This window comes from Lacerta agilis, chromosome 4, assembly GCF_009819535.1.
Source record: "Lacerta agilis isolate rLacAgi1 chromosome 4, rLacAgi1.pri, whole genome shotgun sequence".
NCBI lineage: Eukaryota > Metazoa > Chordata > Lepidosauria > Squamata > Lacertidae > Lacerta > Lacerta agilis.
In genome coordinates, this window is record NC_046315.1 from 59,219,951 (window position 1) to 59,242,659 (window position 22,709).

At 40.9% G+C, this 22,709-nt stretch overlaps 1 protein-coding gene across 2 annotated transcripts; it reads left to right on the forward strand.

The window, feature by feature from the left end:
- Positions 1–8,139: 8,139 nt before the first annotated feature.
- C4HXorf21 (chromosome 4 CXorf21 homolog) lies at positions 8,140–14,497 on the forward strand. 2 transcript variants are annotated; one of them, XM_033147219.1, is made up of 2 exons: positions 8,140–8,194; positions 13,080–14,497. In XM_033147219.1, exon 2 carries the CDS (start codon positions 13,089–13,091, stop codon positions 13,959–13,961), a length of 873 nt encoding a protein of 290 aa, XP_033003110.1. In that variant the 5' UTR covers positions 8,140–8,194; positions 13,080–13,088; the 3' UTR covers positions 13,962–14,497. The 2 variants fall into 2 exon arrangements, with proteins under 2 accessions (XP_033003110.1, XP_033003109.1); XM_033147218.1 differs by lacking the exon at positions 8,140–8,194 and adding an exon at positions 11,003–11,188.
- The last annotated feature ends 8,212 nt before the right edge of the window (positions 14,498–22,709 follow it).

Below are 22,709 nucleotides of genomic sequence, written 5' to 3' on the forward strand. Positions count from 1 at the left end.
GCTGGAGGCGGGTAAGGGGGCGCTGGCCCGACGCTCTGCCGCTCTGCCGCCAATCAGCGAGCCGGGAGGAGGAGGGCAGGGCGGGCTTTTTTCCCCACAGGAAGCGGCCCAATGCATCAGGAATGGGGGCCGCTGAGCTAGCTGGTCACGTGCACCGGGCCTCTGACGTGAACTGGAGGCTCTTCGGCCTTGGGCTGCACTGGCTCTCCGCTTGCTGTTGCCGCCGCCGCCGCCGCCCCCTCCCCAGGCAGAGGCGGCGGTGGATTGTGACGGCGTCGGTGGTGCACTGGCTCTCCGCCTGCTGCTTGCTGTTGCCCCGCCCCCTCCCCAGGCAGAGGCGGCGGTGGATTGTGACGGCGTCGGTGGTGCAAGAAGAGCCTCTTGCCTTGCGCAAGCGGGGAAAGCGCTAGAACGCCGTGAACGGCCTCCTCCCGGCGTTCTCCTCCCCGCTTGTCGCCTGCCTCTGAAGTGCGAGGTGGCTGACGGAACCGGAGTCCCGTCCGGGAAAGAGGAATCCCTCCCCCCCCCCACCAGTCCTCAGCGCGCAAGGTTTCCTCAGAGGTGCGCTGAGTCAGTGCGCATTTAAGCAATCCCTCGCTCGAACAGGCCTGGGAAGTAGGCACCATCGACCTGGCACTTCATTTCAAGGCAGGCACACACAGGGTGGAGTGCCGGATTTACGTATAAGCAAAAGAAGCTATAGCTTAGGGCCCCACACTCTTGGGGACCCTCCAAAAAATTAAAGGAAAACAACCACTGGATGTACATTTCCAAAATATAAGATAAAAAACACATAAAATAAAACCTACATACAGCAACAGTGTTTTGTGTTGTGTAAGCTCCTATTTGTTAATGTGCAAATGGCTTTAGATACCTACCTATTAGGTCCATAAATTACCATATAGCATATATTCAACACAAAAAACAGCGACAATTTGTTGTTGACGAAGGACAGCTGGACATATAAAGGGCCCCATTATCTTCAGTATCTTAGGGCAGTGTTTTTCAACCTTTTTTGGGCAAAGGCACACTTGTTTCATGAAAAAAATCACGAGGCACACCACCATTAGAAAATGTTAAAAAAATTAACTCTGTGCCTATATTGACTATATATAAAGTAATTTTTCCCACGGCACACCAGGCAACATCTCGTGGCACACTAGTGTGCCGCGGAACAGTGGTTGAAAAACACTGTCTTAGGGCCTCATCAAACCTAAATCCGGCCCTGGCTGCACTAATTGCTGGGGAGTCGCCCTTGCCCTGTTAGCAAAACCGGCTATATTGTGGCAGGGGGTGGTATGTCATGCCTTTGGCCTTGTGGGATAAAGCTATTTCTTCCTTACGAAGTGAAAAGCAGCAGCAAGACTCACTAGGAGAAGATAAACTTTTTAAAAAACTAGCTGCCTAAAAGAAATGGTGCTACCGGTAAGTGCTATTTCTGAGGGGTGCTACTTACGGTATGGTGCAGCCACAGAAAAGATCCTGTCATCAGCCACACACATCACATTTCTGAAGACGGGCACCCAGGCTTCATAATCATATCACATGTATATCATGGACCACCAACAACTTAGAAGCCATCACTGCCACATTAAAAGAGTGCAATCTACCAATTTTCTGTGAGGCTTGCTCCCAGTCCCAGAGAAGATGCCACTCTGAACTCGATGGGCTTGCTTCTGGAATTATTTCTGGATTTACTTGCTATAATTTATATTCAGCCTTTCTTCAATCATGGAAGCCAAGGTGGTATGCATGTGGTATAGGAGAACCTGATTAGTTGGATAATCAAGTTGGGTGCATTGTGTGCTTTCAGATCATACCCCGGAACATGGATTGCACTAAAAGCAGTCTGGTAGGGTAGTTAAGAAATTAGTTCTGTTGCACCATTCCAGAGAGAACAAACGTACCAGTAGCAAGTCACTGCAATCTGCAGATTACTTTTAGTGCTAAGAAAAAGAGTATCAATGGCACATTCCCAACAGCCTGAAAGTTTTTCATGAGGTTATTTTGCATAAGTACTGCAAAGCAGTCAAAACATTTTAGACACTGTGTTAATGAGACTCCACATTGTAAAGAAGAGATACTAGAGTTAATTTTGGTTGGAATTAATATTGAAAACCGAGTTATCCATAGAAATAAAAGGTGTGGCTTTCTACTCTGTTGCTTTGTTTAAAAAAGGGTTGTGATGAGGTCAGCTGTGTGGGTTAATGAACACAGACAATAGGCCTTTTTGTTCGTTTTCAAGGAACACAGAAGTGCAATCAAAAGCTGAGATGTTTAAACAAATAGTGTTCATGGCTGAACAGGTTTCTTCTACCTATTAATATTTTGTACTGCAGCAAAGAAAAATTTCTGGTAAAAACAAAATAAAGAATAAAAAAAAATCCTTCCAGTAGCACCTTAGAGACCAACTCTTCAGATACACTGGCAGACCAACATGGCTACCTACCTGTAACTGAAATTTCTGGTAGTTAGACTGGGCAACACACTGCTGGTGTTAGAATACTGCATGGCTTTCTGATGTCAATTTATTTTGTTTTCCTTCCAAAACAGGAAATATATGACTTAGAATTTAAGCTTTTTAATAATAATAATAATAATATTCCAGCAATGTGTTTATATCCCTGAACCTTTTATGATTGTTTTATTTTATTTTTAAAATGGCAACACTAGCAAAGGAATTTATTGTATTTTTTCAGTTTATTTATTAATTACATTTATATTTCCCCTACCTCCCAAAGGAGCCCAGGGCTTTGCACTTGGACTTTAGAAAGAAAAAAGGTAGTCATTGTAAGTAAAGACTTATTTTTTATCTTAGTTTTCTATCTTCAGGGAACTCTTTTCCCAGTAATCCTGCAGAGGAACCTCAACACATATAGAAATGGAATGTACTAGATATGACTTCTGGAGAAGTGGAGCTTTAACCCTTTCCTTTCCCTACACTTGGGCTTAAACTACACTAATAAAGAAGCAACATTTTATACTGTACATGCCAAGAGTGTTATGCAGAGCTATTGCTAGGTGGTTCAGGGTGCAGGCCTGTTACACAAATTTGCTTTATGCTGGTTTATATGTACAGGATAGGCGTGCCTGGCGTGCTCTGGTCCATGGGGTTACGAAGAGTCGGACACGACTGAACGACTGAACAACAACAACAACAAATGTACAGATATTTCTGGGGAAATTAAGATGGCAGGTGGTTTGGGTCTCATCAGCATTTTGCTTTGCAGTGTACCATCTGTCCTGTGAGCAAAGTAAAAAAACAATAATGGGAGGACAAAAGTCATGAGATCATGGACTCTGTATGAAAGACCCAGGGCTTGGGCGCCCTGAACCATCCATAACAATGCCCCTGGTATCACAGTCCCCTCCACGGAGAAGCATAAACCATTATTTACATAACCATTAAAGGTAAAGGTAAAGGGACCCCTGACCATTAGGTCCAGTCGTGTCCAACTCTGGGGTTGCAGCGTTCATCTCGCGTTACTGGCTGAGGACGGCGGCATACAGCTTCTGGGTCATGTGGCCAGCATGACTAAGCCGCTTCTGGCGAACCAGAACAGTGCACGGAAACGCCGTTTACCTTCCCGCTGGAGCGGCACCTATTTATCTACTTGCACTTTGATGTGGTTTCGAACTGCTAGGTGGGCAGGAGCAGGGACCGAGCAACGGGAGGTCACCCCGTCATGGGGATTCGAACCGCCGACCTTCTGATCAGCAAGCCCTAGGCTCTGTGGTTTAACCCACAGTGCCACCCACTGTGGCATAACATAACCATTACTTCTGTGTAAAAAGCTCATGGAAAGACTTCCATTCAAAGTTAAGTTGCAGTCTCTCTCATTTATAAATTAAGTACTGTGGTACCTCGGGTTACGTACGCTTCAGGTTACAGACACTTCAGGTTACAGACTCCGCTAACCCAGAATAGTACCTCAGGTTAAGAACTTTGCTTCAGGATGAGAACAGAAATCGTGCGGCGACGGCGCAGTGGCAGCAGTAGGCCCCATTAGCTAAAGTGGTACCTCAGGTTAAGAACAGTTTCAGGTTAACAATGGACCTCCAGAATGAATTACCGTTCTTAACCCGAGGTACCACTGTATAACAGAAAGAATTACACTGGCTGCTAATTAAAGTTCCAGGCTAAATTCAAGGTGCTAAGACAGGCATACAAAGCCCTATACAGGTTGAGATACATAAAATATCATCTCATTTCTTATATGCCTAACTGGTCACTCCACAGGAGAGGGCCACCTGCAGATACCATCTTATCAAGAGGTCCATTCTGAATAATGTCACTGTTGGGCCTTTAGTGTGGCCACATCACTTCCTGAGGGGGATGGCCCTGCCGCCGCTGCAGATGATTAGAAATGAACACAACAAAATTATGTACCTACTTAAACAACCAAACTAAATAGAATACCAAATTTATATGTTTATATATATTCTTATTCTGCAGTAGAACACTGTTAGTTTGAAGCTACTACTCTAATGTACAAAGATTTGCAGGGCAATAAAAGGGAAAGCACTCTCTATTAAAATACTTTTCGACCAGGCATTTGGCCTGCCCAGTTGTTAATTTTAATCTCTCTAATATGTTGATTAGGACCTTAGGGTAAAGTGTGTGCAATAAGTTGTAAAAATAAATAATAAACAAACAACGAGAAGTGTTTTATTGCTGTCTCTCTCTGTTATTGTTGATTATTTTGTATTCTATTGCTGTTAGACACTTTGTACTATTTGTAATGGAATGGCAATATAACAATGCTTTTTATAAACAAACCCACAAACTAGAAGTCAGTTAATGAACATTTGATTTTGACATTGAACCTCCAGTACAGTATTGGGTATGGGCACAGTGCATAGGAGTGAGGGAGAATTCACCAATACCTGGAACAGTTGCACTAAGTTTTCTTCTCTCTTTCATTAGTGCTGTGGATCTTTCACAAACTCAAGTGTATCTGAGCCCAATACAACGTTATGCAGGGCTCATATGCTCTTGCATGTGTGCAATTTGTTATAATTGTGGTGAATACTGGCAGTACAGTACAATTCCCAAGATTTAATGGAATGGAATTGTTCATACAGGAAGCCACCTAAGGTCTGTTCAGTTATGCTCTCATTTGTCTTAACTAAAGATAAGAGCTTGACAGCAGCTACTGATCGTCAGCAAAAAGATCCCATTTTTAGTCAGTCACATCCTTGTATATTTCAACTCAGTGTCAACCACATAAAATGTGGCAGAATGAAATAATTATTGGGAGGGGGGAAACTGCATAGTTGTTATAACTAAGAGGTGTCTTTTGAGGAGTAGGTGCAGAAACCTCATTAGTAAATGTGTTGTGATATATGATAAGTCTTTACGTTACGGAATGCTAAAAGAGATATATTTTCAAAATACTTTGGTTCATAACCAAATTGATGTTTCTTTGTAAATCTTTCTTGTCCTTTTTTTGGGTGAACTTACATAGCCTTTTACAGCTATACTGCTTTTAGCTGTGATTAAGATACCCAGCTAAGAAGAATGATTCTCATGTCCAGGAAGTGGGCAACTGGCCTGCACTGGATGGAGCTGCAATCCCCTGGAAGGAGCAGGTTCACAGTGAGGGGGTGCTCCTGGCTTCAGCACTCTCACTGGGGGCTCAGGTGGCCTTGGTGGCTAGGAGTGCCTCCTTCCCTACAGAACCCCTCTTGTGCTGAGTTTAGCAGAGCGTGCCCCTTAGGTAGTTCCTCTATGGACTCAGGGGGTCACAGTATGGGAGAGGGCATTCTCTGTGGTGGCCCCTAAGTTGTGGGCTGGCACCTTCATTGTTTAGCTTCTGGTGAATACTAAACATGCACCTCTTTACCCTGGCTTTTGATACCTGAGGTGTATATTTTTAGGACCCACCTTCTTTTTGTGATAGTAAGTTTTTTAAACAGTTTGTAATATTCTATTTTAGTGTTGTAACATGCCCAGAGACCTTAGGATGAATGGCAGGTGAATAATAATAATAATAATAATAGTCATTAGCTCTGCTTAGAGAACAAAACAAGATTTCTTGTTTGTAGTGCAGAGGTTTGTGGAAAGGGATGAAATGCAATCCTCTTATCCAGTCAACCTTGCACTGGCCAATCATAGTGTGTCAGTTATGGATATGAATGAAATCCTTGTGTATTAGAAGAGGGAAAACTTGTTTGGGTGCTCCATATTGGACATTTCAAACAAGTAACCTCCCTAGCCAGAAGTTTCCCAAATATCAGCTCATAAATATGAATTCTTGAACTTAAGACCTATTCTTTTAGAGCCATTTTTAAAATCTAACCAGCTCACTAACCAAATATATTCCAGAATGCAAATTACTAGAAGCCTTTTTCAGTATCATAAACCAGCATCTGCGTATAAAGTGGATGGCAGCTGGAGTTCCATTCTCATTTTTATGTTATTATTAAGCACAATTTCTCAATTTTATTAATACAGAATTTCTGGAAATCAACTCCGTTCCCAAGCCTATTGTAAAAATTATACGATTTGAAAATGTCATTTTTAAAAGAGGAGTTCTTACTAATTCACTTCTGCTGCAATAAGCATTAAGTTAAGGCCCATGTCTTAACTTGCATGCCCTGAAAATGGCAATCATGTTATTTTGTCTTATATGTTGTGCTCACTTATAACTTAGCATCCATGCACCCACACTTTTACTACTTCTGTTCTCTTTCTTTGCATGCTGGGGACAACACTAGAGTTACTGCATATACATGCTTTATAAAAAAAATTGGTTACATTCTGAAAAGAATTATGTAGAATACCCATGTGAAGGAATGGATGCAACAGAAATGCCATTTTGAAAATAAATTCTGTCTTTTGGGGTAGGGTGGGCAAGAGGGTGTGGAGTTATGAGGACAGCACTGGGAAGATTGACTGGAATTGGTGAAATAAGCAGGAGAAGCTACATTTGCTTTTGAATGCTATTAAAATTGCAACAGAAAAATGTAAGATATAAATCAAAATCATCTTGTGATAAGTTAATGAATGCAGTTCAGAACTTCAGTGCAGCAAGCCTTTGTCTGATACCTGCATACAACAGTTGCATACAACAACCATACTTTGCAAAGGCAGATGTGGAACATTACAAAGAAAAGTTCATCTTTTGCAAGTACTGCTCCTTAAAGTTGTTACGTTTGACACTTGTATTCGCTAAGACATACATGGAACACAAAAAGCTTTTATTTGGACATTACGTTAAAAAAAACTGATTCATTTGTACATACGTGGTACAAAAAAAGCTTGTATTTGGACATTGCGTATATAAGAACTGATCTGTTTGTATTTCCTGTTCTAAATGTTGGTCCTTAATTGTTTCTTCTCAATTAGATAATGTGAAAAGAGTTATGTGAGTTATGTTTATATGATGTATAAACACAGTCAGTTACGTTGTGGGTATATTTGTTAGCTGAATTTATGTAACTATTGGTTTGATGTGCAGAGGTTCTGACTGACTTGTAGAGCACCTGTCCCTGCTCCCCCAAAGGCCAAATTAAGGAGTAGATTATATAATGCCCAGGACAGGTAGCCACATTGTTCTTTTGCCAGACAGCTGACTTGGTGGCAACTGGAACCCTCAGCAGATGGGACGGACTTGAGAGAATTGCCCTCCTCCCTTGCCAATGTCACTCCCCCTGCTCCCATACACAAATCTCTTCACTCTTCTAAAATATTAGGCTGCTCTGATAATGGGAAGAAGTAAAGCACTTGTACTAAAATTCCCTTTTCTATATTAATTCAAGTGACACTTTCTCTGCATTCAATTTGTCTGCCCTCTTCACATTTTAGACTGGTTGAACAAGATTCCTGAATTAGCAGCTTAACCGCTGCGTTTAGTTTTCACCCACTGTATTTGGTGATGAATTACTTTGCTGGCAATAAATTTGATGACTATCAGTTTAATCCTGTACATGTCTACTCAACCTTGAGTCCTATTGACTTCAGTGGGGCTTTGAAAAGAAAGAAAGATTTAAACTCCACCCTTCAAAAGATTACTAGGTGGTCTAGGTAAATAGATACAGGTTGCAGCCTAAGGCAGTCGCTGCAGCAATCAGCTAAAGTAGCATATTATACTCAAGGGCGGGGGAGTAATGCTTTAGGGTTACAAAATTGCTTGCATTGTTGCACATTAATTTTCTATCTAAGGTTTAATGAAATGCAGTTCTGCACAAGGTGAGGAAGCCTCTCTTCACATTACGTAAACATGAATCAGCTAGCATATATATAAAAAATCAGCCAGCAATGTATAAATACATTATAGGAAGATGCTAGAATATGGGGTGTGTTTATTCCACGTGTTTGTGGGATGGTCTATTTCCATTGCTAGTAGCTGGAAAGTTCATGGATAGTTATGATACAGTCACATTCATCTTTGGTCAGTGAGGTGAAAGTGTCTATGGATAGATATGGCAGAAATGTGACCCTCCTACTTGTGGTTTCTGTTGGTTCAATTCTAATTGCTTCAGGGCCAGACCAAGACATTTTGGACTGCAAGATGACAGACCCTCCAAGTGTCCCTATTTTCCAGAGATAGTCCCAGATTTACAGAAACCATCCCAGTTTCCAATTTGATCCCAGAATGTCTCACTTTCCCTTAGGATGTCCCTATTTTTATTGGAGAAATGGAGTTATGTGACCCTTGAGCCAAGGAGATAAGTAACTATACAACCTTTAGAAGACATCTAAAGGTAGCCCTGTACAGAGAAGTTTTTAAATGTTTTAAAGTTTTACTGTGTTTTTATATACATTGGAAACCACTCAGAGTGGCTGGGGCAACCCAGTCAGATGGACGGAGTCTAAATGTTGCCGCTGTTGAATAGGATGTCCCTATTTCCATCAGTTAAACATTGGAGGGTATAAGATGAGGAGCAACTGACTGAGGTGCCATGAAAGGGAAGCAAACGGTTGGCTATTTAGCTTATTACCATTGCCATGTTGATGCTGGGGGGGGGGGTAGGTGGGGGGTGGAAGAGGCACTTGTGGTATTTTCAACCACAGATGTCTAAATAACTTGCCTTGCCATGAGTACTGTTGCTGGGGAAGCTATTTCCTGTTGCACCTCAAGTAATGAAATGTTGTAGTCTGACCCTGCTGATGGAGATCACTCACATAGGGGACTTTCCAGGGAATACTTTCCTGATGTCCCCCAATCTCTCGATCCGGGAGCCGGCCCTATGCCAAGGGCTGCTTGCTAGTGTGTGTCTGTTTTAGGCTGTTCAGAAGTGGGTCAAATGTTAAAAGTTTGTTTAGAAGATGAAAAGAAACGTGTTGCAACTTTAAATCATATAAATCCATATTAAGACTCTTATGCAAAAGTAATCTGCAGTGGAAAGCACTGTTGTTAATGTCTTGTTTTAATTATTTCTCTGCTTTACCACATTTGCTGTTGCTAAATTAAGCCAACTCCCATATATTGTTTAAAAGACCCATTGCACTATTATTTTAAAGCTGATGTCTATTTGTTTTCCAGGATTGTATAGGGTAAGAAGGGCAGGGAATGGATGCTAGCAAAACTAAGCAGAACACAGCTACGCTTAAAGAGTAGTTCCACACATTTTATCTATCACTAGGGGGCTCCAGCTGCTTACTTCTTACAACATAGCTGGTGTTATAAGGTATCAGAGTAGACCAATGTTCTTTTTTAAAAAGAGTGTTCTTATTATATTTTTGAAAAGAATTTTCCATCGCATACAAAACAACATAGCTCCAAATGTACCAGCCACAATGTTTTAGAAGAGACAGGTCACATTGCTGTAGTTTAGAGGCTAGACCAAGGTTGCTTCTACACTGTTTTAAATCTTATTTAATCATTCACTGTATGTCATTTTTAAACTAACTCTGAAGGCACTGGTATGTGCATCATTATGCTTAGAGGATATCCTGGAGGAAATGTACTTTGCAATTTCAAATCTGAGGAGGGAAAGTAACCCTCTTTCTTAAGCCCATTTAGAAATTAGGGTTGCCTACCTTTGAGGGCCTGTGAGCCAACTTTGCAGTTTTAGAGTGTCATGCTGCTTCTTGCCCTCTCCCCTAGAGCTGTCTCCCCCATCACCACTAGGCAGAATAAGAAAACACACACATGCACACTTCATTTCCCCAAAGAATCTGAGTAAATGTTGGATACAGAATAATTAGAACAGCTCATCTTGAATTCACATTGTGTTACAAGGTGTCCTCACTCAAACCACTATCAAATTAAAGCTTTCAGTGGCAGACTGCACAGTAAAAACCACAGATCTCGGACACGTGTCTGAGAAAAAGGTATTTCAGACAGTCTTTCCCAGCCCTAACCTGGAGATACATGGGGTTGAACCCAGGACCTTTTGCATGTGCTTCACCACTGAGTGATGGCCTTTCCCAAGACAAACAAAGTTCCTACTTACAGATAAAAGACAGCAGTTGTACCGGTATGTAAAAATGATCATCAGCCAAAGATGGCAAATGATGGCTTATTAAGCATTCTGCCACAAGTCTAAAAACAAAGGAGGAAATTTCATTTTCTCCTGATCATAGCTCAGATTTCTGTTTGCTATTTCAAAAGTCTGAAATTATGGTTCTTATTGATAATTTTAATATATATATATATATTTAATCACTTTGAGGGTTCTTAAATATCTACTAAAGCGGTGTATACATTTTATGGAATGAATATAAATTATATATAAAAATATTGCTTTATGTCTGCATGAAATGCTACCCAACAGGCTTTACTTTATGATGAACAGCCTGTAAATAAAAATGTTTCTAGTTCTCAGTGACAGCAGTCTGGAAATATTGGCTGATAAGTGAACACAGATTAGGCAGCAACAAACTCTTTTAACAACAGACAGTTTCACAAAAAGGTTTTGTGTGGGAACAAAAAGAGGAAGAAAGAATTAAAAGTTGTTTGACAGCAGAAAGTTATTTATAAAGCTCCTCCTATGCCCTCCACAGAGACTTCCGTTTAAAAACCAATTGTGACTTGAGACCTGGGGGGCGGTGTGTGTGTGGAAACCACTTTGCCACCTACAAGGCTGTAAATGAAACTCTTACCCATGAGCTACCGTAACGGAAAAGAAGTGTTACATAAGAAGCTTTTAAGGCAACCAAATGCCTGTGCAACATTTCTGCACACCATTGCAAGCTGCTGCACAGTCCTTGCCTTAAGGAGCAGCTTAGTTCTTCAAGGTAAGTGAGAACTAGAATATACCGTATGCAGATTATTTTTTCTTGTGTGTGGATTGGGTTATCTGCTGTGTGTCTCCGATGTACATGCTTTATGATGCTGTCTGTATAATTCCAATGAAGTGCAATCTAGAATTGTAAGGATTTAGACCTACAGTCTAAACTGCAAATGAAACCAGTTTAACTGAAGAACGTGGGTGGAAATTAAATGCTTCTTATCTTATTGAGTGAAACTGACCCAGTGGGTTAAGGCTTTCAGTGGTTCTCAGGATGCTGATTACTTTACTGAAGTATGGCATCCATTTATAACCTCCTCAAATGAAAACAATGTCATCTTGGACCCACCACATACACTTGGTTGGTTATGGAGCAATGTGCTTCATGGTTGAAGCCGTCTTGTCCTAATTGAGCGGGGAGGGGGTAATTTGTTATTGTTGAGTGGATTTAATTTTGTAGCATGCATTTACAAAAATGACATGCTACAAAATTATACTAAGAGAAGGAAAGACCGAGGAACTACAGGTATAATACGCTGCCTTCACAGATACTGTAATTGACCAAATCCACCCTTTATTTCATATAGATGTAATAGGTCACATACACAGCAATAGTTGACTAACTCTGACTATGCAGTAAGACATGCACCAAGATTTATGCTCTCCAAGATTTTCCTATAGTGCCTAAAAGCAGAGTAATAGTAGGTGGACAATACTATTGCATTTCTAGTCAGTTCCACTCAAGCTATGCAGATGATGTTTTTGAATGTACTTTCCTCTGTGCACTCTTCCTATGCAGAGATCCATTGTCTCTAGGAAGAGTAGCTGTAGGCAGTGGGGTGTGAATAGCAGGGCAACATCCCTCCAACTGTAAAAAAAAAATGTTATAAATGAAATGTTATAAAGAAATAGTTCAAGAACCTGAAACCCCACAATAAAAAGAGTAGAACTTTTCTGCTGTTATTCAGAAAGTTGCCAGGAACATTTTGTAATTCTCCTCCCCCTCGCCCCCGTCACCAACCCCCCCCCTTGCTGTTTGGTTCTGTGCCTTTCTTAAATAAAATAAATAATCTATGTTCCGTTTCCCTGAAACCAGTGCCATTTTCTCTCTTAACTAACAGCCTTCCAACTTATACTTGAAGCATAATGTTCAACTGTTTCCTAAGCCCTGTAAACATCTGTAGGATGAAAGAGAACAAATAATCCATTATGTATTCTCTGATGTCAAACTTTGTGGCACTTCTTGTTTCTTGCCATTTGTATGTTAACATAAGCTGTGATCAGAATGTGAAAAAAGTAAGTATGTGAGTAGGTCAGGGGTCAGCAACCTTTTTCAGCCGTGGGCTGGTCCACCGTCCCTCAGACCATGTGGTAGGCCAGACTATATTTCGGAGGGGAAAAAATGAACGAATTCCTATGCCCCACAAATAACCCAGAGATGCAGTTTAAATAAAAGGACACATTCCACTCATGTAAAAACACGCTGATTCTCGGACCGTCTGCGGGCCAGATTGAGAAGGTGATTGGGCCACATCCAGCCCATGGGCCTTAGGTTGCCTACCCCTGGGCTAGGTCATCTCAGAAGTTTTCAAAAAGTGGCTTTTACATATTGTGAAAGCTCAAATATAATGTGCAAAATAGCAGGGAAATGTCAGGAAATCAGAATCAGCTGCAGTGTGAATGCAGGCAAAGCTTCACAAACCCCACCCCACTCTGGAATTAGTGTGCATTTAATAACCTAGAATTTATCCCAATCTGGTTGGTGTTTCTTATCTCCTTAGTAGCTGGTAATGGTTTCAGTTGTACTTTACACACTTATGTCACTTGCTGTTTGCTCCTGTTATACCATTCCCTTACCTGCCACATTGTGCTTCATGCTAGCTCTTTCTCTTTTCCAGTTCTAAAGGATGTTGTCAGAAGGGTACCTCTGTATAATTCCTTATCATGATCTTATGAATTACAAGCTCACTTGCAACCAAGGAGAAGAGACAGTACATGAGATGAGGTCTCTGAATGGTATCACCTATGACTCAACAGAGGAAACACAGGACAGAAATCTCTTTTGGAGGTGTAAGTCTGTTGGCAAGTTCATCTTCTCTGTTTGTTCCAATGAAAACAGAAACAGTAGAAGGCAGATGGATACACAGACTCCAAATCCAGTATTGGAAAGGCAAATATCTCCAGCTGTGGAAATCTGTACAGGACCTGCTATAAACAGAGACACTTACCTAGTTCCACCTTCTTGTAAAAGCATTTGCAAGAATTACAATGACCTGCATATTGCTGGTGACCAGGTACTACCTATGAGTTCAGTTAAAACAGATTTTACCTATGACAGTGGGATAGGTCCATTCCTGGAGTCATCAGAGATCCCACCACCAATGGAATCCCTATCAGTGCCACCTGCTGAGGTCCCTCGCAAGCCAGCCAATAGGTATTCTTCATGCTGGAGAGTGGCCAGCATCATGCAACACCAGCAACCCCTCTCAAATTCACTACTGAATAACTACTTGGAGGAGAAGGTGGTGGAGCTGTACAAGCAGTATATCATGGATGGCATGGGTAGCAGTGCATCCCCTACTCAGATCTTGGCATCAGAATTCATAATGACCAATGTAGATCAAATCAGCATGAAGCTATCACAAGAAAGGAACATGAAGACCACCCAAGCCAAGGATATGGTCATTAACTGCCTATTGCGACTAGCCAGTGGGAAAATCTCCACTGAAATGAGCACTCCTAGTCTTCACATTTCCCAGTTTAGCACTGTGACTAAATAAATAGAGTCTGCACAATGACATTTCTGAGTCACTTTTGTTAAAAGTCAGTTTCATTTCAGTAAGGTAAAGTCCCTGGGATATGGTCAGAGCACTAAATACTAACCATTATATAGGCGAACTCCTGCAAGAAGGATTGGTTTGTAAACCATACTGAAACCTGAGATGCTTTTTCTTCAAATGTAAATGCTTCATGCTTCCTTCCAATAATCCTACTTCCACATTTCCAAATTTTATTAACTCAAATGTGGATGTTGTCCCATTGCATTGCACTGTTTTGTATCCTAATGAGAGGGAACATTGGCTCTGTTGCCTTGGCAATGGGGACCATTTTGTGTCCAGCTCCCTTCACCAAACAGTAGCAGGTTGGAGGAATGGTGGCTTCAAACAGGCATGAAGAAGAGCGTTGTTTCCCCATTGGAAGATTTTGCAATTAAAAATTAAACCTCATGGGAATTCAGCACAGTACTAATTCTAAATATCCCTTTTAGTGTGTAATTATTTTCCTCCCTTCCCAATACCTTGAGCCAAGTGCATTTCTACCCCTTCTTGGTTTTAATGTACCTATGTGGTGTTTTTGTCTGTCTGCTTGGTTGGCTTTAAGTCACTTTGGTTTGCCCTGGACAATATAAAACGACTAACAAATTTAATGAACCAACAAACACATAAATAAACCATTGTGTAGATGACTGTGTGTCTACCCAGGTTGTATAGGAGTGCATGACACCTTTATCTCAGTGCCTACTCTGTCCTTGCTTCTCCCATCACACCTTGAGAACTCCAGAAATTGCCAGAGGGGCCTATAGAGCATCTGTGGACCCTGATTGCTTGAACTCCTGATTCTGCCTGAGACAGCTTTTCAAAAAATGATGGCATTCCCTTGCCCACTCTCTCTTGTTTACATTCCTATTACTTGTATTCTCTCCCTGTTTCCCTTCTTCTGTTCCCTGTGGAATTCCTGGTCCCTCGTGTTCCTTAGCCACTCTTCCTTATTGCAACTAAAGCCAATGTATGTCTAATTGAAATGACCACATATCATCCCCTTGCCTCCCTACCCCTACCTCCATTTCAGACCATAAGCTCTCCCCACCTTACTGTGTTATATCTGATGATGAGGACTGATCATCACCATGATGAGGATTTGACTTGATTTGAAACTTTGCATTGCACTGGGTATCAATTGCCATAGGTCTTTGCCACTTGAACAAAAAGAGAAACTTGATTAGTTTTCATTTTTTATTATGTCACCAACAAATAAACTCTTATCACTAGTGGTCCAGTGAATGGAATGGAAATGTGATTGCGTTGAAGCTCATATAATTATGACCAATAAAAATAAAGATGTTTCATCTCAATATTTTTCTCAGTGAGTTCAGTCAGTTGGGGAGCCCTGCAACAATGGAAAACCATACAACGAGGAAATGATACTATGGCCAAGTATGTTAAAAGCAGATCTTTTTTTCCATTTTGCAGTGATACTTTCAATTTCCTGAAATTTACTTTTTCTTCCCTACAGTTAGAAGTCTGTGCCATAACACTCAACCCACACTTATTCCTACTCTCACAGATCTACTGCGCAATTACAGATTCTTTCTAAAGGTTTGCTATGGATCCGGCCATAATTCAGAAAGGGAGCCTAGACTCTATTCTGAAGGTCTGGAAAATAGAACAGTCACATGTATGTATACACTAACTTGGCACTGCAGCCTCAATTTTGTGCTTTGCATTTATAACGTAAAAATGAACACCTGCACACACCCCAGTTTCTGCCCCATTTGTGGCAGGGCTGAGGATGCCGTTGTGGCCATTCAGCACCATGGAGCAGCACCATGGAGCAGCAGGAGCCAGGGTTAGCATTGCCTCCTAAACATATGAACATATCTGAAGAAGTGTGCATGCACAAAAAAGCTCATACCAAGAACAAACTCAGTTGGTCTCTAAGGTCTCTAAGGTGCTACTGGAAAGAATTTCCTATTTTGTTTCGACTACGGCAGACCAACACGGCTACCCACCTGTAATATGAACATACAGTATTTGGTGGCAATTAGTTTTGTCCTTAACCAGTTTTTGTTGTGTTCATTGAATTGAACAAATAACTGAAATGTAACAGAATGTGAATTCCAAAGACAGCACTTCAAAGCTGGGGAAAACCCAGCACCTCTGCTTTATAAACCATTTGCAGCAGTTACTAGTCAGGGTTACAAAGATCACAGCTCGCTCTCTGTTTCACTTTCATAACTTCAGAATTACCTTATTTCACTCTCTTTGCAAAGCTGCACTAGAAGTATACAAATGTGAGCAGAACTTCATTGCCTTGTATAGGGGAAGGACTGAAATATCCCATTGATATATATTTTAAAATTCATATTTACTGGTTAATAGAACATTTTCTTTTTAACTTGTTACTTAGACTGAGCTGGAAAATTCCTGTGGGTATAGAAGCTCTAATATACCCATTCGCTCCACTTTTTGTGGACTTTCGCCATGTGCCTGGTTTCCAGCTGTTGTTTCTTTATCTGCCAATGGGAATGGGAAGAGAAAACACTTTGCTGTTGAAAGCAACTGTGCAGTTGTTCCCTTCCATAGATATGCACACCCTTTGGAAGCAATGCAGATGAATAATGTTTGCATTCATATATCCTTGCATAGATCTCTCATCTGCAAGGATAGTCCCCATTTCAGTGAAGAAAGTAGATCTAGGTGTGCACCCCTTTGTGAAGGTGGATATTCCTCCATTAAAGCAAATGAAGCAGCTCATGTCATAGTTACTTTATCATAGAATCATAGAGTTGGAAGAGACCACAAAGGCCATCCAGTCCAACCCCCTGCCAAGCAGGATACTGCTCTTCTGTAAGACAAAAACAATAGGTGGCAATGCTCTTTTTCCATTTAAGCAAGGATTTACACTTGCACAGTGGAACTTTCCCCTCTCTGTTTGGCTTCCCAAATGAGAACCAGGATTTACAGATGTGGACACACAAGTTTTAAAGTTGATTGTACATGCATTAATTACTTCACTGTTTTGTACATTTGCTGCGGAAAACACTGGCAGGTAACACCTATTCCCCATAGCAATCATCATGTGCTAATGTTGCTCTCCCCTTCATGGATCACTGCCTTGTCGTGGCGAAGGGGCTTGAATTACTCAGGAAGCTATGGACAGGTCAAGATGGACAGGTCATAGTGGAGAGTTTGGACCAAACGTGATCCACCTGGAGTAGGAACTGGCAAGCCACTCCAGTATCCCTGCCAAGAAAACTCCATGGACAAAGACAACAGGCATATAAAAGATATGACGCTGGAAGATGAGCCCCTCAGGTCGGAAGGCGTCCAACATGCTACTGGGGAAGAGTGGAGGACAAGTACAAGTAGATCCAGAGCTGATGAAGCGGCTGGGCCAAAGCCGAAAGGACGCACAGTTGCTGATATGCCTGGAAGCGAAAGGAAAGTCCAATGCTGTAAAGAAAAGTATTGCATAGGAACCTGGAATGTAAGAACCATGAACCTTGGAAAGCTGGATGTGGTAAAAAATGAGATGGCAAGAATAAACATTGACATCCTAGGCATCAGTGAACTAAAATGGACAGGAATGGGCGAATTCAGTTCGGATGACTATCATATCTACTACTGTGGGCAGGAATCCCGTAAAAGAAATGGAGTGGCCCTCATAGTCAACAAAAGAGTGGCGAAAGCTGTACTGGGATGCAATTTCAAAAATGATAGAATGATCTCGATACGAATCCAAGGCAGACCTTTTAACATCACAGTAATCCAAGTTTATGCACCAACTACCAGTGCTGAAGAAACTGAAATTGATCAATTCTATGAAGACTTACAACACCTTATAGAAATGACACCAAAGAAGGATGTTCTTCTCATTATAGGGGATTGGAATGCTAAAGTAGGGAGTCAAGAGATAAAAGGAACAACTGGCAAGTTTGGCCTTGGAGTTCAAAATGAAGCAGGGCAAAGGCTAATAGAGTTCTGTCAAGAGAACAAGCTGGTCATCACAAACACTCTTTTCCAACAACACAAGAGACGACTCTACACATGGACATCACCAGATGGGCAACATCGAAATCAGATTGATTATATTCTCTGCAGCCAAAGATGGAGAAGCTCTATACACTCAGCAAAAACAAGACCTGGAGCTGACTGTGGCTCAGATCATCAGCTTCTTATAGCAAAATTCCAGCTTAAACTGAAGAAAGTAGGAAAAACCACTGGGCCAGTAAGATTCAATCTAAATCAAATTCCTTATGAATACACAGTTGAAGTGAAGAACAGGTTTAAGGATTTAGATTTGGTGGATAGAGTGCCTGAAGAACTGTGGATGGAGGCTCGTAACATTATACAGGAGACAGCAACGAAAACCATCCCAATGAAAAAGAAATGCAAGAAAGCAAAGTGGCTGTCCAATGAGGCCTTACAAATAGCGGGGGAGAGAAGGCAAGCAAAATGCGAGGGAGATCGTGAAAGATACAGGAAATTGAATGCAGATTTCCAAAGAATAGCAAGGAGAGACAAGAGGGCCTTTCTAAACGAGCAATGCAAAGAAATAGAGGAAAATAACAGAATGGGAAAAACCAGAGATTTGTTCAAGAAAATTGGAGATATGAAAGGAAGATTTCGTACAAAGATTACCACAATTAAGGACAAAAGTGGAAAGGACCTAACAGAAGCAGAAGACATCAAGAAGAGGTGGCAAGAATACACAGAGGAATTATACCAGAAAGATATGGAGGTCTCATACACCCCAGGTAATGTGGTTGCTGACCTTGAGCCAGACATCCTGGAGAGTGAAGTCAAATGGGCCTTAGAAAGCCTCGCTAACAACAAGGCCAGTGGAAGTGATGATATTCCAGCTGAACTATTTAAAATTTTAAAAGATGATGCTGTTAAGGTGCTACACTCAATATGCCAGCAAATTTGGAAAACTCAGCAGTGGCCAGAGGATTGGAGAAGATCAGTCTACATCCCAATCCCAAAGAAGGGCAGTGCCAAAGAATGCTCCAACCACCGCACAATTGCACTCATTTCACACGCTAGCAAGGTTATGCTTAAAATTCTACAAGGCAGGCTTAAGCAGTATGTGGACCGAGAACTCCCAGAAGTGCAAGCTGGATTTCGAAGGGGCAGAGGAACCAGAGACCAAATTGCAAACATGCGCTGGATTATGGAGAAAGCTAGAGAGTTCCAGAAAAACATCTACTTCTGCTTCATTGACTACGCAAAAGCATTTGACTGTGTCAACCACAGCAAACTATGGCAAGTTCTTAAAGAAATGGGAGTGCCGGATCACCTCATTTGTCTCCTGAGAAATCTCTATGTGGGACAAGAAGCTACAGTTAGAACTGGATATGGAACAACTGATTGGTTCAAAATTGGGAAAGGAGTACGACAAGGCTGTATATTGTCTCCCTGCTTATTTAACTTATATGCAGAATTCATCATGCGAAAGGCTGGACTGGATGAATCCCAAACCGGAATTAAGATTGCCGGAAAAAATATCAACAACCTCAGATATGCTGATGATACTACCCTGATGGCAGAAAGTGAGGAGGAATTAAAGAACCTTTTAATGAGGGTGAAAGAGGAGAGCGCTAAATATGGTCTGAAGCTCAACATCAAAAAAACTAAGATCATGGCCACTGGTCCCATCACCTCCTGGCAAATAGAAGGGGAAGAAATGGAGGCAGTGAGAGATTTCACTTTCTTGGGTTCCATGATCACTGCAGATGGTGACAGCAGTCACGAAATTAGAAGACGCCTGCTTCTTGGGAGAAAAGCAATGACAAACCTAGACAACATCTTAAAAAGCAGAGACATCACCTTGCCGACAAAGGTCCGTATAGTTAAAGCTATGGTTTTCCCAGTAGTAATGTATGGAAGTGAGAGCTGGACCATAAAGAAGGCTGATCGCCGAAGAATTGATGCTTTTGAATTATGGTGCTGGAGGAGACTCTTGAGAGTCCCATGGACTGCAAGAAGATCAAACCTATCCATTCTCAAAGAAATCAGCCCTGAGTGCTCACTAGAAGGACAGATCCTGAAGTTGAGGCTCCAGTACTTTGGCCACCTCATGAGAAGAGAAGACTCCCTAGAAAAGACCCTGATGTTGGGAAAGATGGAGGGCACAAGGAGAAGGGGACGACAGAGGATGAGATGGTTGGACAGTGTTCTTGAAGCTACTAACATGAGTTTGGCCAAACTGCGGGAGGCAGTGAAGGATAGGCGTGCCTGGCGTGCTCTGGTCCATGGGGTCACGAAGAGTCGGACACGACTGAACGACTGAACAACAACAATGTTGCTCTGTGTTACTCTGGGTTGTAGGCAACTATTTTTTACTCAGAGTAGATCCAGTGAAATTAATGATCCTAAGTTAGCCATGTTCTTTAATTTCTATGGGTCTACTCTGAGTAAAAATTAGTTGACTACTGAGGTTGTAGAAACTTAAGTGGCAGGCCATGTGTGCATCTTTTGCACAAATATGTAGCCAAATTTTGCACCCTTAGTGTTTTTTATATGTGGGAGTCTTGTTGCAAATATGTGTAAGGGGTGTACTTCAAAGCTTGTTCCCGAGTGTGGTATACTTTAAAACTTAAAAAAAAAAAAAAAAAAATCTGAGCGAAGGAATCTGGGAAGTTACCGGAAAGTTTGGTTTCATTCTCATAGAAATTGAAACTTGTCAAACACTTTAGTTTTCCAAGTATCTAAATTCTTGGCTTAGGTATGTGAAGAGCAGATGGTGTGTAGCTCATAGAAATAACTTCATGCGCACTCTTTTGAAATAGCAAATAATGCTATAGGGCCCCTATTCTGAAGTGAGCACAGCTACCGGTCCGGGGAGGGGGGGATATTTCTACATTACAGACGTTCAGTGGTCTTAATTCAAGGAAATTCCAGATGAAACCCTGGACACACAGATTACTTATGAAGTGTTACTGAATCTTTGATAATCAATATATATTCTAGAAAACATGGTGAGATAAAAATGTGAAGTGATGTAATCATATTCATGAAAACAAGTTGAAACCATTAATATTTTGCATGCCTGTATTTTTCAGTACATTGTTTTTAAGGCAGGGCCAAATTATTTCCTAATGCTTTTATCTCTTGTCTCAAGTATTCGACTAACAGGCGATGAATTTGATGACAGCCGCTATTAAATACATTACAAGAGTCATTACACCACTGATAAATGTAAAGGAACCTACAAGTGTTTAAAGACTAACAGAAATTGTTAGAAGATAAGATAGTTTTAGCTTCTTCTTTTTTTAAAGTTTTTTATTCTTTTCCAATAGAACAAAGAGAAAACACAATATAAACATAAACAGTAAAAACACAAAACATAAACACAATAAAAACAATAACAATATCAACAAGCATAAAGAAAACAAAAAACATATACAAACCTCAACAAACACCTGTCTTTGTACTTTTCTTGTTTTTAACTTCTCTGCTGGGGGACTTCCCCTGTTCCCCCCACCGCCTTCAAAATCATATATACGTTGTAGGTAGCTTTATATCTTTTTCCATTAACATTTACCATATTTCTTAATACTCTTAAATTTACTTAATCCAATATAAATCATAACTTATACAAGATTTCTTAAAGAAACATACTTTATCAATTACATCATTCGCAAAAATTATCTTCTAAGCAATTTTGTCTAACGTTGACCTGCTAAAGCCGATCTTTTGTTTAATTCTGCTCAAATATTTAGTTTTTCAGATTTAACTAGATAGTCCTTAAATTTTTTCCAATCTTGCGACACCTTCTCCTCCCTCTGGTCTCGGATTCTAGCGGTCAGTTCTGCGAGTTCCATGTAGTCCATTAACTTCATCTGCCATTCTTCCACTGTTGGGATCTCTTCACCTTTCCAGGTTCTTGCCAATAGAATTCTAGCCGCTGTTGTGGCATACATAAAAAATACTCTGTCCTGACTGGGTATCTCTTCATTGGTCATGCTCAAGAGAAATGCCTCTGGTTTCTTACTAAAGGTAATTTTCATTACCTTTTTAAGCTCGTTATAAATCTTATCCCAGAAGGCCTTTACCCCTGGACACGACCACCACATATGAAAAAAGGTACCTTTCGAAGTTTTACATTTCCAACACACATCCGACATTTTAGAATTCATCTTAGCTATCTTAACTGGTGTCAGATACCATCTATACATCATTTTCATTATATTTTCTCTTAAACTATTACATGCAGTAAAATTGATACCTTTCTGCCACAATCTCTCCCAGTCATCCATCATAATATTATGTCCCACATCTTTTGCCCAATCTATCATTGTCGACTTAACCAATTCATCTTTCGTATGCCACTCTAGCAACAAATTATACATCTTGGAAAGGTTTTTAAAGTTCGATTCAATCAGTTCTGTTTCCAGTTTTGATTTTTCCATTTGAAAACCAATTTTCTTGTCTAATTTAAATGTTTCATGAACCTGATGATATTGCAGCCAGTCAGGGACTTGATTTTTAACTTGATCATAGCTTTTCAGCTTAAATGAGTCACCTTCTCGCTGCAATATATCCATATATCTTAGCCAACTTGCAGACATGTTCGGTCTCTTGTAAGCCTTGGCTTCCACTGGTGAAATCCATCTAGGAGTCTTTCTAACAAGTCTTTATACCTTATCCAAACCTGATACAGAGCTTTTCTTATTATATGGTTCTTAAAGGATTTGTGGATTTTAGCCTTGTCATACCAAAAGTATGCATGCCAACCAAACATAT

What these genes read in the sequence shown, in the direction of transcription:
- C4HXorf21 (XM_033147219.1), top strand. Translation starts at nt 13,089, where the DNA reads ATGTTGTCAGAAGGGTACCTCTGTATAATTCCTTATCATGATCTTATG.